This window comes from Theobroma cacao, chromosome 4 (assembly GCF_053813885.1).
Source record: "Theobroma cacao isolate CCN51 chromosome 4, ASM5381388v1, whole genome shotgun sequence".
Lineage (NCBI taxonomy): Eukaryota > Viridiplantae > Streptophyta > Magnoliopsida > Malvales > Malvaceae > Theobroma > Theobroma cacao.
In genome coordinates, this window is record NC_142642.1 from 1,266,768 (window position 1) to 1,284,671 (window position 17,904).

Sequence of the window (17,904 nt, forward strand, 5' to 3'; positions counted from 1 at the left end):
ATAAATACCACATAACACCCTAAAATGCATGTCACTTTTTTGTAAAAAAAAAAAATCTGAAAAATGCTATAACTAACACTAGCCAATGCCATATCAATCTATTAAATGGCAAAATTGAACTCTGCTCTTTAAACAAAAAAAATGATGTACCAATCAATAAACCAAATACTTAAATGTAAAAAAAAAAAAAAAACCTAACTTAACTTAACTTATTGACTTATTAAATACAAAATTGTCATATAAAAATAATAACTCCTGCATCCACTAAAAATCTAGATTTGGGGATGTCTAGATACATCAACATTGTGCACACTAATGTCTAGCATGCTATACTTGTTGTCTAAAATTAGAAAACTACTTGTCTAAGTCCCAGCTTGCTAGAATCTCTATTCTCAAAGAACTATAGAGTTCACAGTCCAGGGAAATGCTAATGTTCAGCTTAAGATTATTAATTATTGGACCAAAATTGATAATTTTTTATCAGAATATAAAAACTTAATTTATACAAATTATTATAAAAATATTAAATCTGACAATTTTTGTATAATGTAAGGATTAAATTCAAAATCTAAGCTATTAAAATTGCTTTTGTTTGGACTGATCAAACCAACCCAATAGTTCACATTTATCTCATGCCAGTGCTTTGTTAATTTTGATACAACAAGCAATCTATGCATGGCAACATGCATAGTGTCGGCCATTGTCATGCAATATTACCACTTGGGATATTGCTTGTCGTAATTAAAATGAGTTGCCGATTTCTCTCATTAAACCTGTCAACCAGCTCTACAAGATAAAAGCCTAGCTCGAAAACTATATACCATGAAGATATTAACGCAGAAGATCAAAAAGAAAGCTCCTCTGCAATGGCACAATTTGAGTCCATCCTCATACTTGCGGCAATTTTCTTTCCTTTATTTCTTTCGTACCTCTATCAAAATCGGAAGTCCCCGCCGATCACCAACTGGCCTATTGTTGGAATGCTGCCGGGGATTCTCTACAACGCAAGGAGAATTTTTGCGTTTTCGAACGATTGTGTCAGACAAAGTGGGGGCACTTTCGAGATCAGGGGACCTTGTTTTCCGAGCTTGGATTTCATTGTCACGGCTGACCATACGAATGCCAACCATATCTTGTGCAAAAACTTCGATAACTACGAGAAAGGGTCTGAGTTCAATGAAATATTTTTCGATTGTTTGGGTGAAGGAATATTTAACTCAAACTCTCATTCATGGAAAAGCCAGCGGAAGGTGATGTTGCTGTTGATGAAAGACGACAAGTTTGTGCTACATTTCCACAGAATCTTGCGTGGAAAACTAGAGAAAAGTTTAATCGTAGTCCTGGAGCACTTCATGAAACTTGGCATTGAGGTTGACCTTCAGGATGTATTGCAACGGTTCAGCTACGACGTTGTGTGCTTGTTGGCAGTAGGCTTTGATCCATGTTCTCTTTCAGTAGAATTATCTGAAGTTCCGATCAAAACGGCACTCATTCAAGCAGAAGAGCGTTTGTTGTACAGGCATCTGATGCCTATGAGATTGTGGAAGTTGCAAAGATGGCTTCAAATTGGAGAGGAGAAAAAGTTGAGCAAAGCTCTAAAAACCATTGATACTTTTCTGTATCAGTGCATTGCATCAAAACGAGAAAAATTCAGATGCAAATTACTGGGTAAGGAAGATCAATATGACTTCATAACAGCTTTTATGGTCCAAGAAGAAGGGGAAATAACTAGCGTTGATGGAAAATCTGACAAGTTTCTACGAGACGTTGCCGTAAACATCATGTCAGCAGGGAAAGATACCATAAGTGCGAGCCTTTCTTGGTTTTTCTGGCTTGTTGCAATGAATCCATCCGTAGAAAGCAAGCTTCTACAAGAGATGAGAGCTAATTCTCCATCAATCAATGATGAGAAGAATATGTTTTTTAGCGTGGAAGGGCTGAATAGATTCGTTTACCTTGATGCTGTTTTATGTGAAACATTAAGGCTTTATCCAGCAGTACCTATTAACCACAAAACTGCAATTCAACCGGACATCCTTCCAAGCGGTCATCACATTAATCGGAACACAAGGGTCTTGATTAACTTCTATGCAATGGGAAGAATGGAAGAAATATGGGGTGAAGACTGTTTAGAATTCAAACCAGAGAGGTGGATTTCAGAGCGTGGAGATGTTGTACACGTACCATCTCACAAATTCATAGCATTCAATGCAGGGCCCAGGAGCTGTATAGGTCGGAACATAAGCTTCATTCAGATGAAGTTGGTCGCTATCTCTGTGCTATGGAATTATCAAATTCAAGCGGTCCAAGGCCATCATGTTTCCCTGGGCAATACCATAGTGCTTCATATGAAGAATGGTTTAAAGGTTAGGATCAAGAAAAGGAGTGCTTGAGGGAGTTACACACAAGGATGAATTCTAGAATAAGCAGATATGTATTTACAGTTTTATATAATTAGTTTTGTACTTTTTTATATTTTCATGTACGTTAAATATTTCAAAACAAAAATGGATTTTAGATTTAACAATCTACTTGTAACTGTCATGAATGTAAAGTTTTGAACCTTGGTCCACAATTTTAATGTTGATTATTTTTCTAAGCAAGAATTTCTAATTCTTCATGATATTTATTTCTAATTTATTATTTTAATTTACTTTAAAATTATTAATAAATTTGTTGGTTTTTAATGAAATAATTTATTTCTTTTTTAATGAAATAATTTATTTCTTTCTCATAAAAAGAAAGATTTATTAAAAAAAAAGTTTTGAAAAGAAGTATTGTAAAAAAGTTCATGATGGATTTTGAAAGGAATGAGCTTCGGATTGAACCTATTTTAAAATGGGTTGCTTAGTCTTACTCTTTCATCCAACTTTACTAGTTCTTTTGTTGGTATTAGATATCTCACGATGTAATGGGAGCATCGCAAAGTAATTATTAAGAATGTAATTTCTGAAAACATGATTGTTGAAAAGATAATATTATAATGTTTGGTATACATGAGAAAGTATTGATTAAAATGTTGAAAAGATAATATTGTAGTGTTTTGTTTTTAAATATTTTACTGGGAATACTATATGAAAATGCAAGTTTGATATACCTGCATGCTTTTTATAATTATATTAGTTTATAAAATTATGTAGTGAAAGACGAGTCTTCAATCTTGACTTTTGGTGTTTCATTATGCTAATGGATTATGGTTATTATTTGAATTTAATTTTGGTTCTTGTATATTGATATTGATGTTAGATTTCATTATACTTGTGTTGGTATTGATGCATTTTTCACATAATGGATGGATATTATTGTTCTGTTCTAATTATTTTGTAACTATTGATTTTAAATTTGAATAATAAAGCTACATTTTATTTATATGTACATTGAAATTTATTATTAACTAAAAATATTTTACTCTAATCATATTAATTGCATTTAAAAATTTAATCATGTTAATCTTGTTGATCGTTAAAATGGGTAATCAATCACATGACGTCGTATAAAATTTAATTTGATCCGTTTAAAAAACGTGTTAAGCGTATTGTGTCATTTTACACATTTAATAAACATATCCTTGTAAATGTTTACGATCTTACTACATTTAATTAATCGCATCATGTTCGTATATTTACCTATATAATTGTTAATACATTATGTTATTAATATAAAAAAGAACAAGAAAAAATCAAAAGATAAATGAAAAAAAATAGTTCTAATGGGTTGTAGACTTTTGGACTAATGGGCCTTTAGCTTGTGAACTTTGGGCTTCAAAAACAGACCAAAATCATAACCAGACCAACCTAATTTTACCTTTCTTCCAAAACCCAGTGTCCAGGAATGGCCCAAAACAGCTCAATTCTTCCTCAAAATCTTTTACGAGACAGGGCAAAGGGTTTTGGAAGCTGTTGAAAGCAGAGGAGGCAACCAGACATCATGAAAGAAGGACAAAGCAAAAAGAGGAAAAGGGCAAGACATAAGAAACCTCAGAAACCCCAACAATCTTTGCAACCAAAACACTCAATAAAGCATAAGAAAGAAACCCATCAACAGAAAAACCATGCCCATCGGTCTTCTGCTTCTTCGAAGCCACCCAAGTCGTCTTCTTCTAATTCCTCCAGTTTTCTTGACAAGGTCCCTTTTCTATATGTTTTGGTATATATAAAGGTATGTGAAGTTGGATTCCGTTTTGATGGGATTAATTTGAATACGCAGATGAGAGCAAGGTTGGCCGGTGGGCATTTTAGGCTGATCAATGAAAAGCTCTACACTTGCACGTATTTCTCTCTCTCTCTCTCTCTCTCTCTCTCTCTCTCTCTCTCTCTCTCTCTTTAATTCTCTTTTTGTTTGAATTCTAGTTACTTATTCGGTTTGCTAAAGGAGAAGGTAGAGAAAGAGAGAAATCTTAGCTCTTGGTTTCAGTTTATTTGTATGACAATGGAGCGTATATTATGCTATGCTTTATCTTGTTTTAAGTTAATTTTGTAGTTGCAATTGTGGCTTAGTTACTTGATGACGCAAATCAGCTTCTTTTCTTTCGTTTTCTTAGAGGTAAAGAAGCACTGGACTATTTCCAAGAAGACCCAGAATTGTTTGATATGGTAAGCTTTTAACTTATAACTAATCTTAAATTTAGCTTCTGTCTAATTTTCAATGCATTCGTTGCGTTTACTAGTCTTTTTAGTCTTGTGATAACAATTTGCATCTAAAGTTGAACCCTTAGCCTCCAAAGTTTTTAGACAGCTTGGCCGATATCTTCAAGTAGGATGTTTACTTTGAATTTTTATTATGCTTGTACATGGCCTTATCAATGTTCAACTATATAATGTTTTGTATGTAACCATGTTGATGTATCTAAATTGCTTCTGTTTCCGTTAGTTGCCATTTGATTTTCATGAACGTTAGATAACCATTGTTCTGAAGTACGATTATTTAGGTGGTCTAGTCTTATATTGAAGCTGCAATTGGACTTATTATTTCACTCACTTGGGCAGTACCATACAGGATATCAGGAGCAAATGTCGCATTGGCCTGAGCAGCCAGTCAATATTATCATAAAATGGCTGAAGGATCATAGTTCCTCGTTAATTGTAGCTGATTTTGGCTGTGGTGAGAATTCACTGAACTTGATTTGCCATTTTGTATTGCAATGATAATATGTTGAACTCACATTCATGATAAACATTTAACAACTTCTGTTATATTTATTCTGATTGTTCTGTCATTGTCATCCTGCTCAATTGTGTTTCAGGGGATGCACGCCTTGCAAAAAATGTGAAGAATAAAGTTTTCTCTTTTGATCTTGTATCAAACAATCCTTCAGTAATTGCTTGTGATATGTCAAATGTATGTCTCTTCTTTACCCCTTATATGAGCTTGTTATATCACACTTGTTGAGTGACTCCCATATGTCATAACTGAGCACTTTTACATAATTTTGATCCATCCCTAGCTATGCTGCAATTTGCCATCAGTCACAAAACATCTGTAGGAAAACTATTGTGTGCTGCCATCAGTTGCCAAATTTTGAACTGGAACGGTTGGATGGTGTTTGCTACCAAATGCTGACTTTTATTACCTTTTAAAAAAAAGAAAAAATAAACTAGCCAATGGAACAGTTTTTTGGTTTCATTTTGTACAATGAGTGCATACTGATATATGGATCGAGAGAAAAAAAACGAGAATCTCTGCCTCTCTACATGTGTACATCTGTGTGAATGTGTGAGTGTGCAGGATGTTGAATGCTTTTAAAGTAGTAATTAATTGTTTTTGAGTTTTGCTGGCAGATACCACTTGATCCATCGTCTGTAGATGTTGCTGTCTTTTGCCTTTCATTGATGGGGACTAACTATGCTAGTTACCTTCAGGAAGCGTATAGAGTTCTTAAGCCAAGGTTTGCTGAGCTTAAATATTGTTTAATGCATGTTGTTACCCTTTGTTGATGAGCTTTTGGTTAATGATCCAATTCATTGTGGTTCTTTGTAGCGGTTGGCTTTTGATAGCTGAGGTAAAGAGCAGATTTGATCCAAATAATGGAGGAGCAGACCCAAATAAGTTTTCAAAAGCTGTTTGTGAGATGGGATTTACCTCAGCATTGAAGGTTATAATTTTCTTTTATTTACATCAATGCAACCCTTTATCCTTTGCTAACTCATACATATCATGTGCAGGACTTCTCAAATAAGATGTTTGTTTTATTATACTTCAAGAAAAAGGTCCGTCGCTTTTATAGAGATGATATGGCTCTTGTGTCCTATTAAATCTCACTGACATGCATGACAAAGTTTCTAGCTCCTTAATGTCTGTTTGTACTTTCATTTGTAGGAAAAGCAACGCTCAAAAGGGAAGGAAATTGAATGGCCAGAGCTGAAGCCTTGTATATACAAGCGTCGTTGAGATTAGAACACATCTTTTGCTATTATAAGTCAAGCTTGTCGTCAATCCTAGATTGGCATAATGTAACATTAGACAACAGTTCAGTTTTATTATGGTGCTACTTTTTTGTTACGGATTGTGTCTAAATGTCTATCTATTTGAATTTTGTTGCAAGATGCTGAAACCCCATCCCATAGTGCATTGCTCCCATGTATGGAGGCATGTTCTGGTGCTCCTTCACTTGCCATTCTGACATGCACACACACAAACAAATTAAGCACTGGTACTATATTTTTTTTGTGTTGGTAAAATTTCAGCATATTTTATTCAAAGTTGTCAGAGAAAATGATGTTCAGAGATGCCTTTTAAATTTGGATCCATTCTTTTCTGTTTATGGATGTTCAAAGATGCATTATTTGTTTTAACAGAGTTCCATGCTCTTCTGCTCCTGAACTTTGTAAGGGGAGACAGACACAATTGAACATATAGCAAATGGAAACCAATCAGGCTTTGAATGTGATATAAATCACTGTAAAAGAAGAAGACAAACCCTGAAAATAATGATGAAAGTTTAAACTATTCCGTGCCTATATCATTTCCATACCACTTTGGATAGCAAGCACGTATGGCTACCTCAAGTTGGCTCAACTATGGCCAAATTCCTTTTGGTTATCACCGACATAGCCTTGCAAGCCAGATTAGCCTGAAAAGAATGATGGGACAATGCCAAAGAATCTGGATACTACAGCATAAAAAACCATGTGAATCAATGAAATACTGAAATCCATTTGCTTCAAAGGCAGTTTCTTTTCGGCTGTGTCAAGGCATAGTGTCAGGGCCTCAACAGGAGCCATGTGTATCTTACATGGAAAATATTATATGTTCTCAAATGGTAGAGCCATGAATCTCAAATCAAGGGAAAATATCATGGTCATAAAGAGAGTCATGAATCTTACTATGCACTAAAGTGAGATTGGACATTTAAAAATTCATATCATCTTTGACTTAAAATATGCCTTTTGTGAAGCCAAACTATGAGGATGGTGGGTCAAAACAGACAACACCTCATAAGTTAATGTGAACACTAACGCAAAGTCTCATTCTGCACTTGTGATTAAACTATTGGATTTGCTCCTTCCAAATAGATTGATACTATTGTTAATGACCCTACCTCATCAATCTGTCGATTTGGGCAATCACTTCCTCTTCCTGCTTAACTTGAGTAATCCCTATACTAAAATGAAATGTTTACTTAGTCCCTTTACTTTAATTTTAATTAATTTAATCTTTATATTTTTAAACACGTGTCAAATCAATAAAAATATTAATAAAAACAATGGTAATAAAAAAAACGATACTTGATGATATGACAATGAAGTGGAGTTTATTTTTTTTGAATATTTTTAAAATTGCAATAAAATCACGTATCAATAATTATAAGAAAAAAATCCATGTGTTAATTTCATATATCCCCACGTCATCATAATTATTGATTTCCCATTCACAATATTATTATAAATTTAAAAATACAAATATATATTAATCAAAATTATACCGACACTATCCTCTCCATGTGGGGAGTTATCCAAAAAATAATAATAGCAATTTTGTACTACAATGGCAATGGCAATGGCCCCAAGATTCTACTACATGTCCATTCATATAAATAGTACAAATATTAGTACTAGAGGTACACTATATAAGGGAATATATAGCTTGTTAAAGCTCATATATTAATTGTATCTTAATAAAAAAAACAAAAATGGGTAAATTAAAATATAAAATAACATAATCAATGGAGGTGATTAACAAGATCAATCTATGTATAATTTATACCTAAAATGGTGAATAATAAATTGAAAAAAAAATAAGGAAAAGGTCCATGAAGCATGTGGGAAACAATGGAAGGTGCAAGAACCAATCGTGCCTGCCCTACTTATCTTTTATATCCAATACCTGCAAACATTTCCATCACATGAATGGCTTATTTGCCTTTTCTATATTATTATTTCTCTTGGTCTAGTCTCTTCAATTGAACAAGAATTTTTTTGTATTCATATTCCTCTAGCTTGGAGATTGAAATTAAGTAATTATCTCCAAATGGTCAAAGCCCTAGCATCTATAAATTTTGTACATGGAATAACCTATTTTGTCGTTTTACATAATACCGAAAAGAAATAAGATTTGAAATTTGAAATTTCTTTCATATGTATCTCGAAAAAAGTCCAATTTTATATGATACATAGTGATTAAATCGATGACTGCAATAAATTGAATGACGTAAGAAGAAATTGCAAAGATAGACTTAATCTTAATTTGCCCGATCTAATCAAATACAGATATAAAATACCTAGACGAATTCAATGATTGAATTTTGGAAGTCAAATTGAAAGGCTAATTCACCGAGTTCACACTTCCCTTTTCATCACATGTCTCATTGCCAAAAAGTCCAACAAATTCACAAGCAAGCCAAGAGCTTGTGACTTTTCTTCATCTTTCTTCATTGAACATATAATTAATTAATTAATTAATTTTTTAATTAATATGTATATATATAAAATTAGCAAAGGACAAAGGGCTTAAAAAGTCCATGGCTAACACATTATTATTGGTTTCGTATTTTGTACGCCCCAAAATTGATTCGGACCCACTTTTAAACATAATTTGCAATGGGCTCCATCAAGCCTTTTCTCAGCCCACCGACAAGGTCTTTTAAGACATTTGTGGGTCAAAAAATAGAACAAAAAAACACAAAAATAGTTTGGCTTTAGTCGAAAAATATGGCTCTTACTTCCAACTTTTCTTGAATTTTCAAAAAAAAAAATTTGATTATATTTTTAAAAAAATTATTACATAAGTAGCATTTTTATTCAAATCACTAAATTACGGTATTATATATCCTAATGCTACTTTAAAGGATCTAGGCTATAGAATGTCACATCGTAAAAGTGACAATCATGAGTATTTATTTTAGGGTTTCAAGCTTTTTAATCTATTTATCAATAATGATATAACATTGGGCTCATTGATAATATGTAGAAACCATACATGGATACGGTGTGATAGGTTGGAACTTAAGCTCAACTTCATATTATTTTAAGTTTTGAAAATATAACTTAAGGTCGTATAAGGTTGGAAATAAGTTTTAACTTGTGATAAATGGTATTAAAATAAATTCAAGTATTCATTAATGTAGGGTCTCCATAAGAGATACAAAAATTAAAATAGATCCGAACTGATATGAGTTAAATATAAACCCCGTGATACATGAATAGTACATTAAATATAAACCTTACTTCAAATATGTTAACTTTTTGAATATTTTTTAAAATTTTTTTAATTTCATATATGAGAAAACAACAAATTTGGTTGACCATGTTGAGAAAGTTGGCTGAGGAAGAACCAGTATTTAGGTTATAGTCAAAAAAGAAGGATTGAGGAATTGAGTTTAATTGGATGGGCAGTTATGCTTTTCAAGCTTCCAATTAAAAGTCATATCTTCCAATGTTTCTCTTTGATGTAAGCTTTAAGAGTAGGTGAAAATTGGAGTCCCATAAAGTAAATGCCATTTTCCAAATATATTAATTACGTACCCCACTTTGACTAGTAAAATTAAAAGCTGCACTTTTTCTTAGCTTATAATCCTCTTTTAATATTGACTTCCCAATCATATAACTTTAATTAGTGTATATATATTTGCTCCTCAAATTCAACTTAGGGAATATTCTAATTTAATCCAAAATATTCCCACCCTAAATTTAAGCTCTTAATTAAGAGAAAATTTTTATCTTCATCTCCCTTTTTGATAATTGAAGCTTTAGAATGTTTATATTTGAAAATTTTCCAATTGAAATTAGGAATATAATTTAATTTACATAGACAATTTAAGATAAAAGCAGTGTAAATTTATGATGCTATATTAATAAAAAAATAAAATAAAAATAAGTTGATCTTGAGGCCAGTCCCAAATAAAGAAATCGTCAAAATAAGAAAAAGAAGTATAATATTTTTATAAAATCTTTGAATAATTAAAAAATTAAAATAAATTTTTTATTTTTTTAGTGCATTCGATCATATTTTTATATGTTTATTTTGAATTAATTTAAATAGACAATTTATAATAAAAAGAGACGTAAATTTACGATGCTATATAAGCACAAAATAAATTAAATTAAAAATCAGTTGATTTTGAGGTCGGCTCCCAAACAAAGAAATTGTCAAAATGAGGGGAAAAAAGAAAAATAATGTAAAAAAATTCAAATAGGAATTGAACCGATAATCTCTCCAACAAATAGGAATTTGACACGTAATCATTCTTGGGGTAAATCAGGCAAGTCAAGGAAAAAAATGATCAATCAAATGAAGACGTGGCAGCTGAATGTTGCTTGACTGACTCGAGAACCTAGATGTCGGTGTTGAGATCGTTAAAAAAAAAGTCAACGTTCTTACGTGGGGACAAGAATCTAACCCATCCTCTGATTTAATTAAAATTAATTAATCACCGCATAAGATAGTAACTAATTAGGTAGATTTTGGGGAATTTTTTTTTTATTTTTGACTGAAAAATTTAAGACAGAAATTTAACTATAAGTATTTATTTTCAAAATTTAAAATTTATTTATTACTAATGTAATAATATTTGATTTACTAATAATGTATAAAATTTATATATTAATAAATACATCAAATATAAATTCATAAATTTAAATACGATAAGTCATTCTCTAAGAGAAACATAAGATAGTTCGTTTTTAATTAAATTTGTTCCAAAGTTCAATTAATCAAATGAAACAAATTTCACTTTCATTTAGGAAGAAAAAAAAGTAGGTGAATTAAAATTTTTCTCAAACATATAAAGTATGTGGGATATTATTTAGATTATTATATCTTGTCAACAAGCAAAAGAAAAACCAAATTTCCTATTATTTTTGTTTGGTTTACCATCATGTTTCTATAGTCTTATCTCCCTTTCAAATTAAATGATTGAAAGGACACCATAACTTTTCTTCTTTCTCAAATAACCAACTACAAGAACAAACAAATATACTAGGTGCAATCATTCTTCATTTATATTTTTCCATTATTAATAATATAAGATAATTTGAAGTTTAATTTTTTTTTATCATTTTATCAATTTCCAACCAAAACCCAATTCGAAAAATCAACTAACTTTAATGATAAAAATCAAAATAAATAAATTATTTTATTTTTTAAATTTAAATACGACGTGTCGAATCTCACGATATTATCATATGATCACATATCGGACGAAAATGTTATATTTATGATTAAAATTTATGAAAATGGAGATTGTAGATTTGAATTCGTAATTATTTACTAATCAAAATTTACAACTAAATCAGTTTTTCCTCAACAATCATTCAATATTTTCCTCATCATATTAAGAATCTCATGATGCATGTATTATGCAGAGTGAATACTCTTTCTCAAACCTTCTAACACTCACCTAGGAAGAGAAAAAAAACCGAAAACAGAGACAAGAAAGAGGGGAGAAACAATAGAAATCACTGTTGTTCAGACAAAGACTCACCAAGGAAACACACTAGAAAGTAGAAAGCAAAAGGAAAACCGAAAACAAAGAACAATTCTTTCTACTATTAAATAATCTTTCTCTCTTTCTCTCAATAACCAGTAACCACTTCCCATCCACCATTTCACTATCCACTCTCTTCCCAATCCTCCCATTAATTCTTCCTTTCCTTTCCTTCCCCCCTTTATATAATTCAACCCTTTCTTTTCTTTGCTACTCAGCTCACTTTCCCATAAAAAAACTTATCTTTTGTTGTTGTTGTTGTTGTTGTTGTTGTTGTGTCAGTGCTTGCTTCTTTGCTGAAGGGAAAGGGTCTTTTCTATTTATTTGTTATCTCTCTGTCTAAAGTTTTTATTTTTATTAAAATTTTCTTGGTGGGGGGGGTGTCTGCAAAAAACATGTGGGGCTTTATTCTTTGCCTCCCATTAAAGGGCAGTTCTTGACGGTTTTTTGGATCTGCAATCCGTGATTTTTGGGATGGGTTTTATTGTTTTGAAACTCTAAAAAAAAAAAAAGATACAAATCCAGACTTTGGGTACTTTAATGTAGGCAAAGGCATGTCCTTGTTTAAACTCTTTTTTTTTTTTTTGTCAGCTACAAAAAGTTTGGTTTTTTACGTTTTTCCTGTTTACTTAAAATGTGGGATTTTCAAAAGGGTTTGTTTTTGTTTGGTCAATAGATGGTAGTTGGACAATTCTTGTTCTGAAAAGAGGTGGTGTTCAAAAGATGGGATCTGGAAATGGATTTTTTTCAACTCAAGAGTTCAATTTAGATGCTAAGTGGTTGATTGACCCTCAGCAGCTTTTTGTTGGTCCTAAGATTGGAGAAGGTGCTCATGCTAAAGTGTATGAGGGAAAGTAAGTCAATTTCTTTTTTTTTTTTTTTTGGATTCTAGTTAACTCAAATGTGTTTTTTTTTTTGGTACTAAATTCAGCTTTGCTAGGTTTGTTGGCATTTCAGTTTGACCCTGATCAACTGAGAAGAACAATAAGTTTAGGTTTTTAAATGAATCCTATCCATTGTAATTCTTTTGGTGTAAATGTTCTTGATATCTTGAGTAGATGAATACTATTCTATAGGCCAGATAACTTTGATTATTGGTGCTTGTTATTATGCAACAGTTATCTCATGTATTTTAATCCATTTGATGTATTTAGATACAAGAATCAGACTGTTGCTGTTAAAGTTGTTCGAAGAGGGGAAACCCCTGAAGAGATTGCAAGGCGAGAAGGAAGGTTTGCGAGGGAAGTTGCTATGTTATCCAGAGTTCAACACAAAAATCTAGTGAAGGTTGTTGAATCATTATATATGCCATTAATTTCTTCTTGTTGAATTTATGTTTTTTCTGTCTATCGTAGATATTGTCAATGACTCTCTGTCAATCATGAAGTTCTAGATTATATGAAATGGAAATAGGCTCCTAACTTACCCCAGCATTTATTTGTTTCCAGTTTATTGGAGCTTGCAAGGAGCCTATCATGGTGATAGTAACTGAGCTCCTACTAGGTGGGACATTGCGTAAGTACCTTCTGAGCATGCGCCCAAAGTGCTTGGACATGCGCGTAGCAGTTGGGTTTGCACTTGATATTGCTCGTGCAATGGAATGCTTACACTCCCATGGAATCATTCATCGGGACCTGAAACCTGGTATGAGTATAATATTGTTTGGTGTGCTTATAAGTCTGAACAAGTAGCATTGTGTCAAAAGGTTTGCAACTTCTACGTATAATTGCATTTTGTCTTGGTATATTTTTAAGATTTGGAGTTTCTGCCTTTATGGCTTTTGTTCCTTTAGTATTGCTCTAATCTGACTTGTGAAAAGGAAAATAAAGTCCATGATAACCAGTAGCATGCCGCATAGGTTATCTCTTTGCTTTCTGTTTATTTGAATGGTAGGAAGCTTGTTATACAACATTATGAGTTTACCTCTGATGAACCATAATTGCTTCTGTGCTCCATAATTGTTAAACTGTAAGTGAAGGTTGTGCTCCTGGAGCAATTGATACACGCACACACACACACATGCACATATATATCTTTAAGTGTTGTTTTTCCCTGAATGAATTGTTCAAACTTTCTGCCTAATGGTGGACAATCTGATGGCCATTAGTTTATGGTATCCATTAGTGTTAAAGGGGTTGAATATGTTATTTATGATTCCAATAACAATTTTGGCTGGAAGTAAATGAAAATGTTAACAGTCTTTTTGCGAACTTAAAAGTAATATTGTTCTATTATAGGTTGCATGATCCTGATAAATTCTTTCCATGTGCAGAGAACTTGATCTTGAGTGAAGACCACAAAACAGTTAAACTAGCAGATTTTGGTTTAGCCAGGGAAGAGTCATTAACAGAAATGATGACTGCTGAAACAGGGACATACCGTTGGATGGCTCCAGAGGTAATTTACTGAATTATTCAGAACTTGAAAATTGATTTTTTTCCTATAATTTTTTTTTTTTGAGATGCTGATTATTCCCTTTATATATGCTAACAGCTTTATAGCACAGTCACATTAAGGCATGGAGAGAAAAAACATTACAATCATAAGGTAGATGCCTACAGCTTTGCTATTGTGTTGTGGGAACTCATCCATAACAAGTTGCCTTTTGAAGGCATGTCAAATTTACAAGCAGCGTATGCAGCTGCATTTAAGGTAATCATGTATAGCCTTGTTATATAGTCATATTTAAGATGGTATGATTTCTCGAGTATGTGCTTGTCAGCCTGCCTTTGCCTGATGCTAAAATTTTCAAATATCTGCAAACAACCTTCTGTCATTTTTGTAGGATTCTGTATACTGTCAAAGACACCCTAAGACTTGTACATTAACATTATGGATGAGAAATGACCTGTGACCACCATTGAACCTTGATCTTGCTACCTTCTGTTATGCATTTGAATCATGAGGCTATCAGTCAGTCTCTAGTAATTCTAACCGCTGCCTTGTTATAAAAAGACTCCACTTGACTTTCTCATTAACTATGGTGATTCAAAAGGTGTCACAATGGGAATCTGTTTACCTCAAGCTAGAGTCACAATCCAGTTTCTCAAAATGTCATGCATCACGAAACCTATAAAAAAATTATTTTCATCATGAGTAGAACTCACATGTCATTATGTTTCTTCAAATGCAACTATGAATTCTGATATGGGCATCATGGTCTTAAGTTTTAAACTTTGTTGTTCCAGAATGTTAGGCCTAGTGCTGAAGACCTTCCAGAAGATTTGGCATCAATTGTGACTTCATGTTGGCAAGAGGATCCAAATGCACGGCCCAATTTCAGCAAAATCATACAGATGCTATTACGCTATCTATCAACCATTTCACCACCAGAGCCTGTGATGCCTCCTAAGAGAACAAATTCTGAGAATGCTGTATTGCCACCAGAGTCACCCGGTACAAGTTCATTGATGGCTGCAAGAGATGACGTAGGGGAAACCCCGAAAGCCACCGCGGAAGACAGGCCAAGAAGTTTCTTCTTCTGCTTTAACCAGTGTTACTGATCCCCTCCAAGGCACAATTCCGTTTTTGAGGGTTTCACAAATTATTTTTAGGGGAGTTCAATAAGCCATTAGTCTCAGATATTAGAAACAAATACAATCTTGGTAAGAACAAGAAAAAAAAAAGAATGTCAAATCTAATCAGATTAGTTCAGTTCAGTTATGACAGAAAAAGCTGTCTGGTATCTGATGTATCCTGTTAACTTTGCATACCTGCTTTGCATCAATTGTAGCATGCCCTGACTAAGATGGATCCAGAACTTTTGGGGTAGCGGTTGCTGTGATGGAATTATCAATGTAAATAAGGTGCATCCAAATGCCTTTGCTCCTGTTCTTTTTCTCTAGAAATTTGCATGAGTGTGTTGGTGCAGGACTGTTTGAAAATCTGGCATGTGAGCTTAGCCCTGGACCAGGAGATTAATTTCATTAATCACTGGGTTTTCCATATGCTGAATCCATGTTAATAAATTCGACAACTTTGCTTACATCCCGATTGTCTAGTTGGTATGACCCCAACGCTGCAACTTTCCAACAAATCCCATCATGCCATTAAATTGAAAGCACTACCTTAAAACTGGAATCCTTGTGGACACCATCAAAGGCAAACTGAAACAGCCCGGTCTCTTCAATGCAGATTAGCTTGGATTCTTTCAACTCTCTGGGCTGGGATGAGCCTCTTTGCCAGCCTCAAAGTTACAAAGTTACAGTTTTTTCCATGCAGAATAACTGCCAAAAATAGAATCGCCGTTGCCGGGGATCGAACCCGGGTCACCCGCGTGACAGGCGGGTATACTTACCACTATACTACAACGACTTGTTGATGGGAAGTTTTCACAAATTATTCTATTTACCGGTACTTATTGTTTAAATGTTTTTTGCAACTAATTAAATGTTAAAAAAAAATATATGTGAAAACTAGCTTTCAACCCATTCACAAGATTTTTCGTTATACAATAATAGCATGTTTGGTTCGGAGAATGGCTAAGCCATTCTCCCTTTATTCCCAAGGAATTTTTATTCCTTTGTTTGGTTGAAAAATGATCCAAGGAATAGTCATTCCATAAGAATGGCTATTCTTCAAAATCCTTCAAAACCAAGGAATAGCTAATACCACACTCCCCCATGGTATTAGCTATTCCATGGTTGAGGAATAAATTTAAAAATTAATAAAGACAAAAATACCCCTTACAAGTTTGAAAATTTACAACTTTATTAGTATAAAATATTATTTTTCTCTCTCTCCTCTTTCTCTCACTTGATTCCAATTTTTAATAAAATATTAATATTAAATTATAAATAAAATATTAATATTTAAATTATCAATTATTAATAAAATAAATTATAAATTATTCCTATTTAAAAACAAAATAAATTAAAATTAAATAAACATAATATCATTTAAATTAGATAAACAATATTAATAATTAAATCATCAATTATTAATATTTAAATAAATTACCAATTATTAATATTTAAAAAATAAAATAAAAAATTAATCATAATAAAATTTAAATTAAATAAAATATTAATATTTAAATTATCTATTATTAATATTTTAAATAAATAATCAATTATTAATTTTCAAAAATAAAATAAAATAAAATAATTGATCATCATAATATTTAAATTAAATAAAATATTAATATTTTAAAAAATAAATAAATATTAATATTGAAATTATCAATTATTAATATTTTAAATAAATTATCAATTATTAATATTTTAAAAATAAAATAAAATAAAAATTAATCATAATAATATTTAAATTAAATAAATGTTAATATTTAAATGATTTATTATTAATATTTTAATTAAATTCTAGATTATTAATATTTAAAAAATCTAATAAAAATAAAATGTCACATAAATAATAAAGGATATTTTTGTCTTTTTATTTTCTATTCCTTTCTTATTCCAAAATTATTGTTACCAACCAAATACTACAATAAATCATAATAATTATTCATGTTCTATTCCCTTTGTCATACCAAACTAAGTAATAACTATTCTATTCTATTCTCACCTCATTCTATTCCCACATAATAACTATTCTATTCCATTCCTGTCTATTCCACCAACCAAACGTACCATAAAAAATTCTAATTAATTTAGAATGTTTATTTGTTCATATTAATTAGTACAAAAAAGAAAATAAAGATAAAAGCCATGGACCTAAGAACAAAAAGAAAAGACGTTTGTTCTTAACAAAAAACAAAAAAGAAAAAGCAAGAGAGGTAAATGCAATAATTAAATTAATAAATGTAATTATCTATATATATATATATATATTTTTTTTTATAGTTTAAAATAGGTTGCTTTTTCTAAGAAAAGATTATTTTTTTTGAAGAAAAAAAAAAGAGTGAATAAAAGATTATTTCATAGTTTCAGTTTATGTGCTCGTCTAATCATTGTCATGATGGGCAGTACTTTTTTTTTTCCCCCTTAAATAAAACATATCATTTTCATATTAAAGGCGTTAGTGAA

The 17,904-nt window shown here is 31.7% G+C and overlaps 2 protein-coding genes, 1 non-coding gene and 1 pseudogene across 3 annotated transcripts; 3 read left to right on the forward strand and 1 right to left on the reverse strand.

The window, feature by feature from the left end:
- The first annotated feature begins 866 nt into the window (after window positions 1-866).
- Window positions 867-2,393, forward strand: LOC18600846 (alkane hydroxylase MAH1 pseudogene; annotated as a pseudogene).
- Window positions 2,394-3,865: 1,472 nt separating this feature from the next.
- LOC18600847 (S-adenosyl-L-methionine-dependent methyltransferases superfamily protein) lies at window positions 3,866-6,540 on the forward strand. Its single transcript, XM_007031538.3, has 9 exons — window positions 3,866-4,125; window positions 4,207-4,268; window positions 4,541-4,592; window positions 4,986-5,100; window positions 5,243-5,337; window positions 5,778-5,884; window positions 5,977-6,091; window positions 6,162-6,206; window positions 6,316-6,540. Exons 1-9 carry the CDS (start codon window positions 3,928-3,930, stop codon window positions 6,385-6,387), a joined length of 861 nt encoding a protein of 286 aa, XP_007031600.1. The 5' UTR covers window positions 3,866-3,927; the 3' UTR covers window positions 6,388-6,540.
- A 5,261-nt stretch (window positions 6,541-11,801) lies between these two features.
- LOC18600848 (serine/threonine-protein kinase STY13-like) lies at window positions 11,802-15,749 on the forward strand. The gene is made up of 6 exons (XM_018120328.2): window positions 11,802-12,774; window positions 13,075-13,207; window positions 13,369-13,564; window positions 14,193-14,317; window positions 14,414-14,572; window positions 15,109-15,749. The coding sequence occupies exons 1-6, from the start codon at window positions 12,644-12,646 to the stop codon at window positions 15,421-15,423; spliced, it is 1,059 nt and encodes a 352-aa protein (XP_017975817.1). The 5' UTR covers window positions 11,802-12,643; the 3' UTR covers window positions 15,424-15,749.
- A 413-nt stretch (window positions 15,750-16,162) lies between these two features.
- TRNAD-GUC (transfer RNA aspartic acid (anticodon GUC)) lies at window positions 16,163-16,234 on the reverse strand. The gene has a single exon. It is a non-coding gene; the product is annotated as a tRNA-Asp (tRNA).
- Window positions 16,235-17,904: the final 1,670 nt, after the last annotated feature.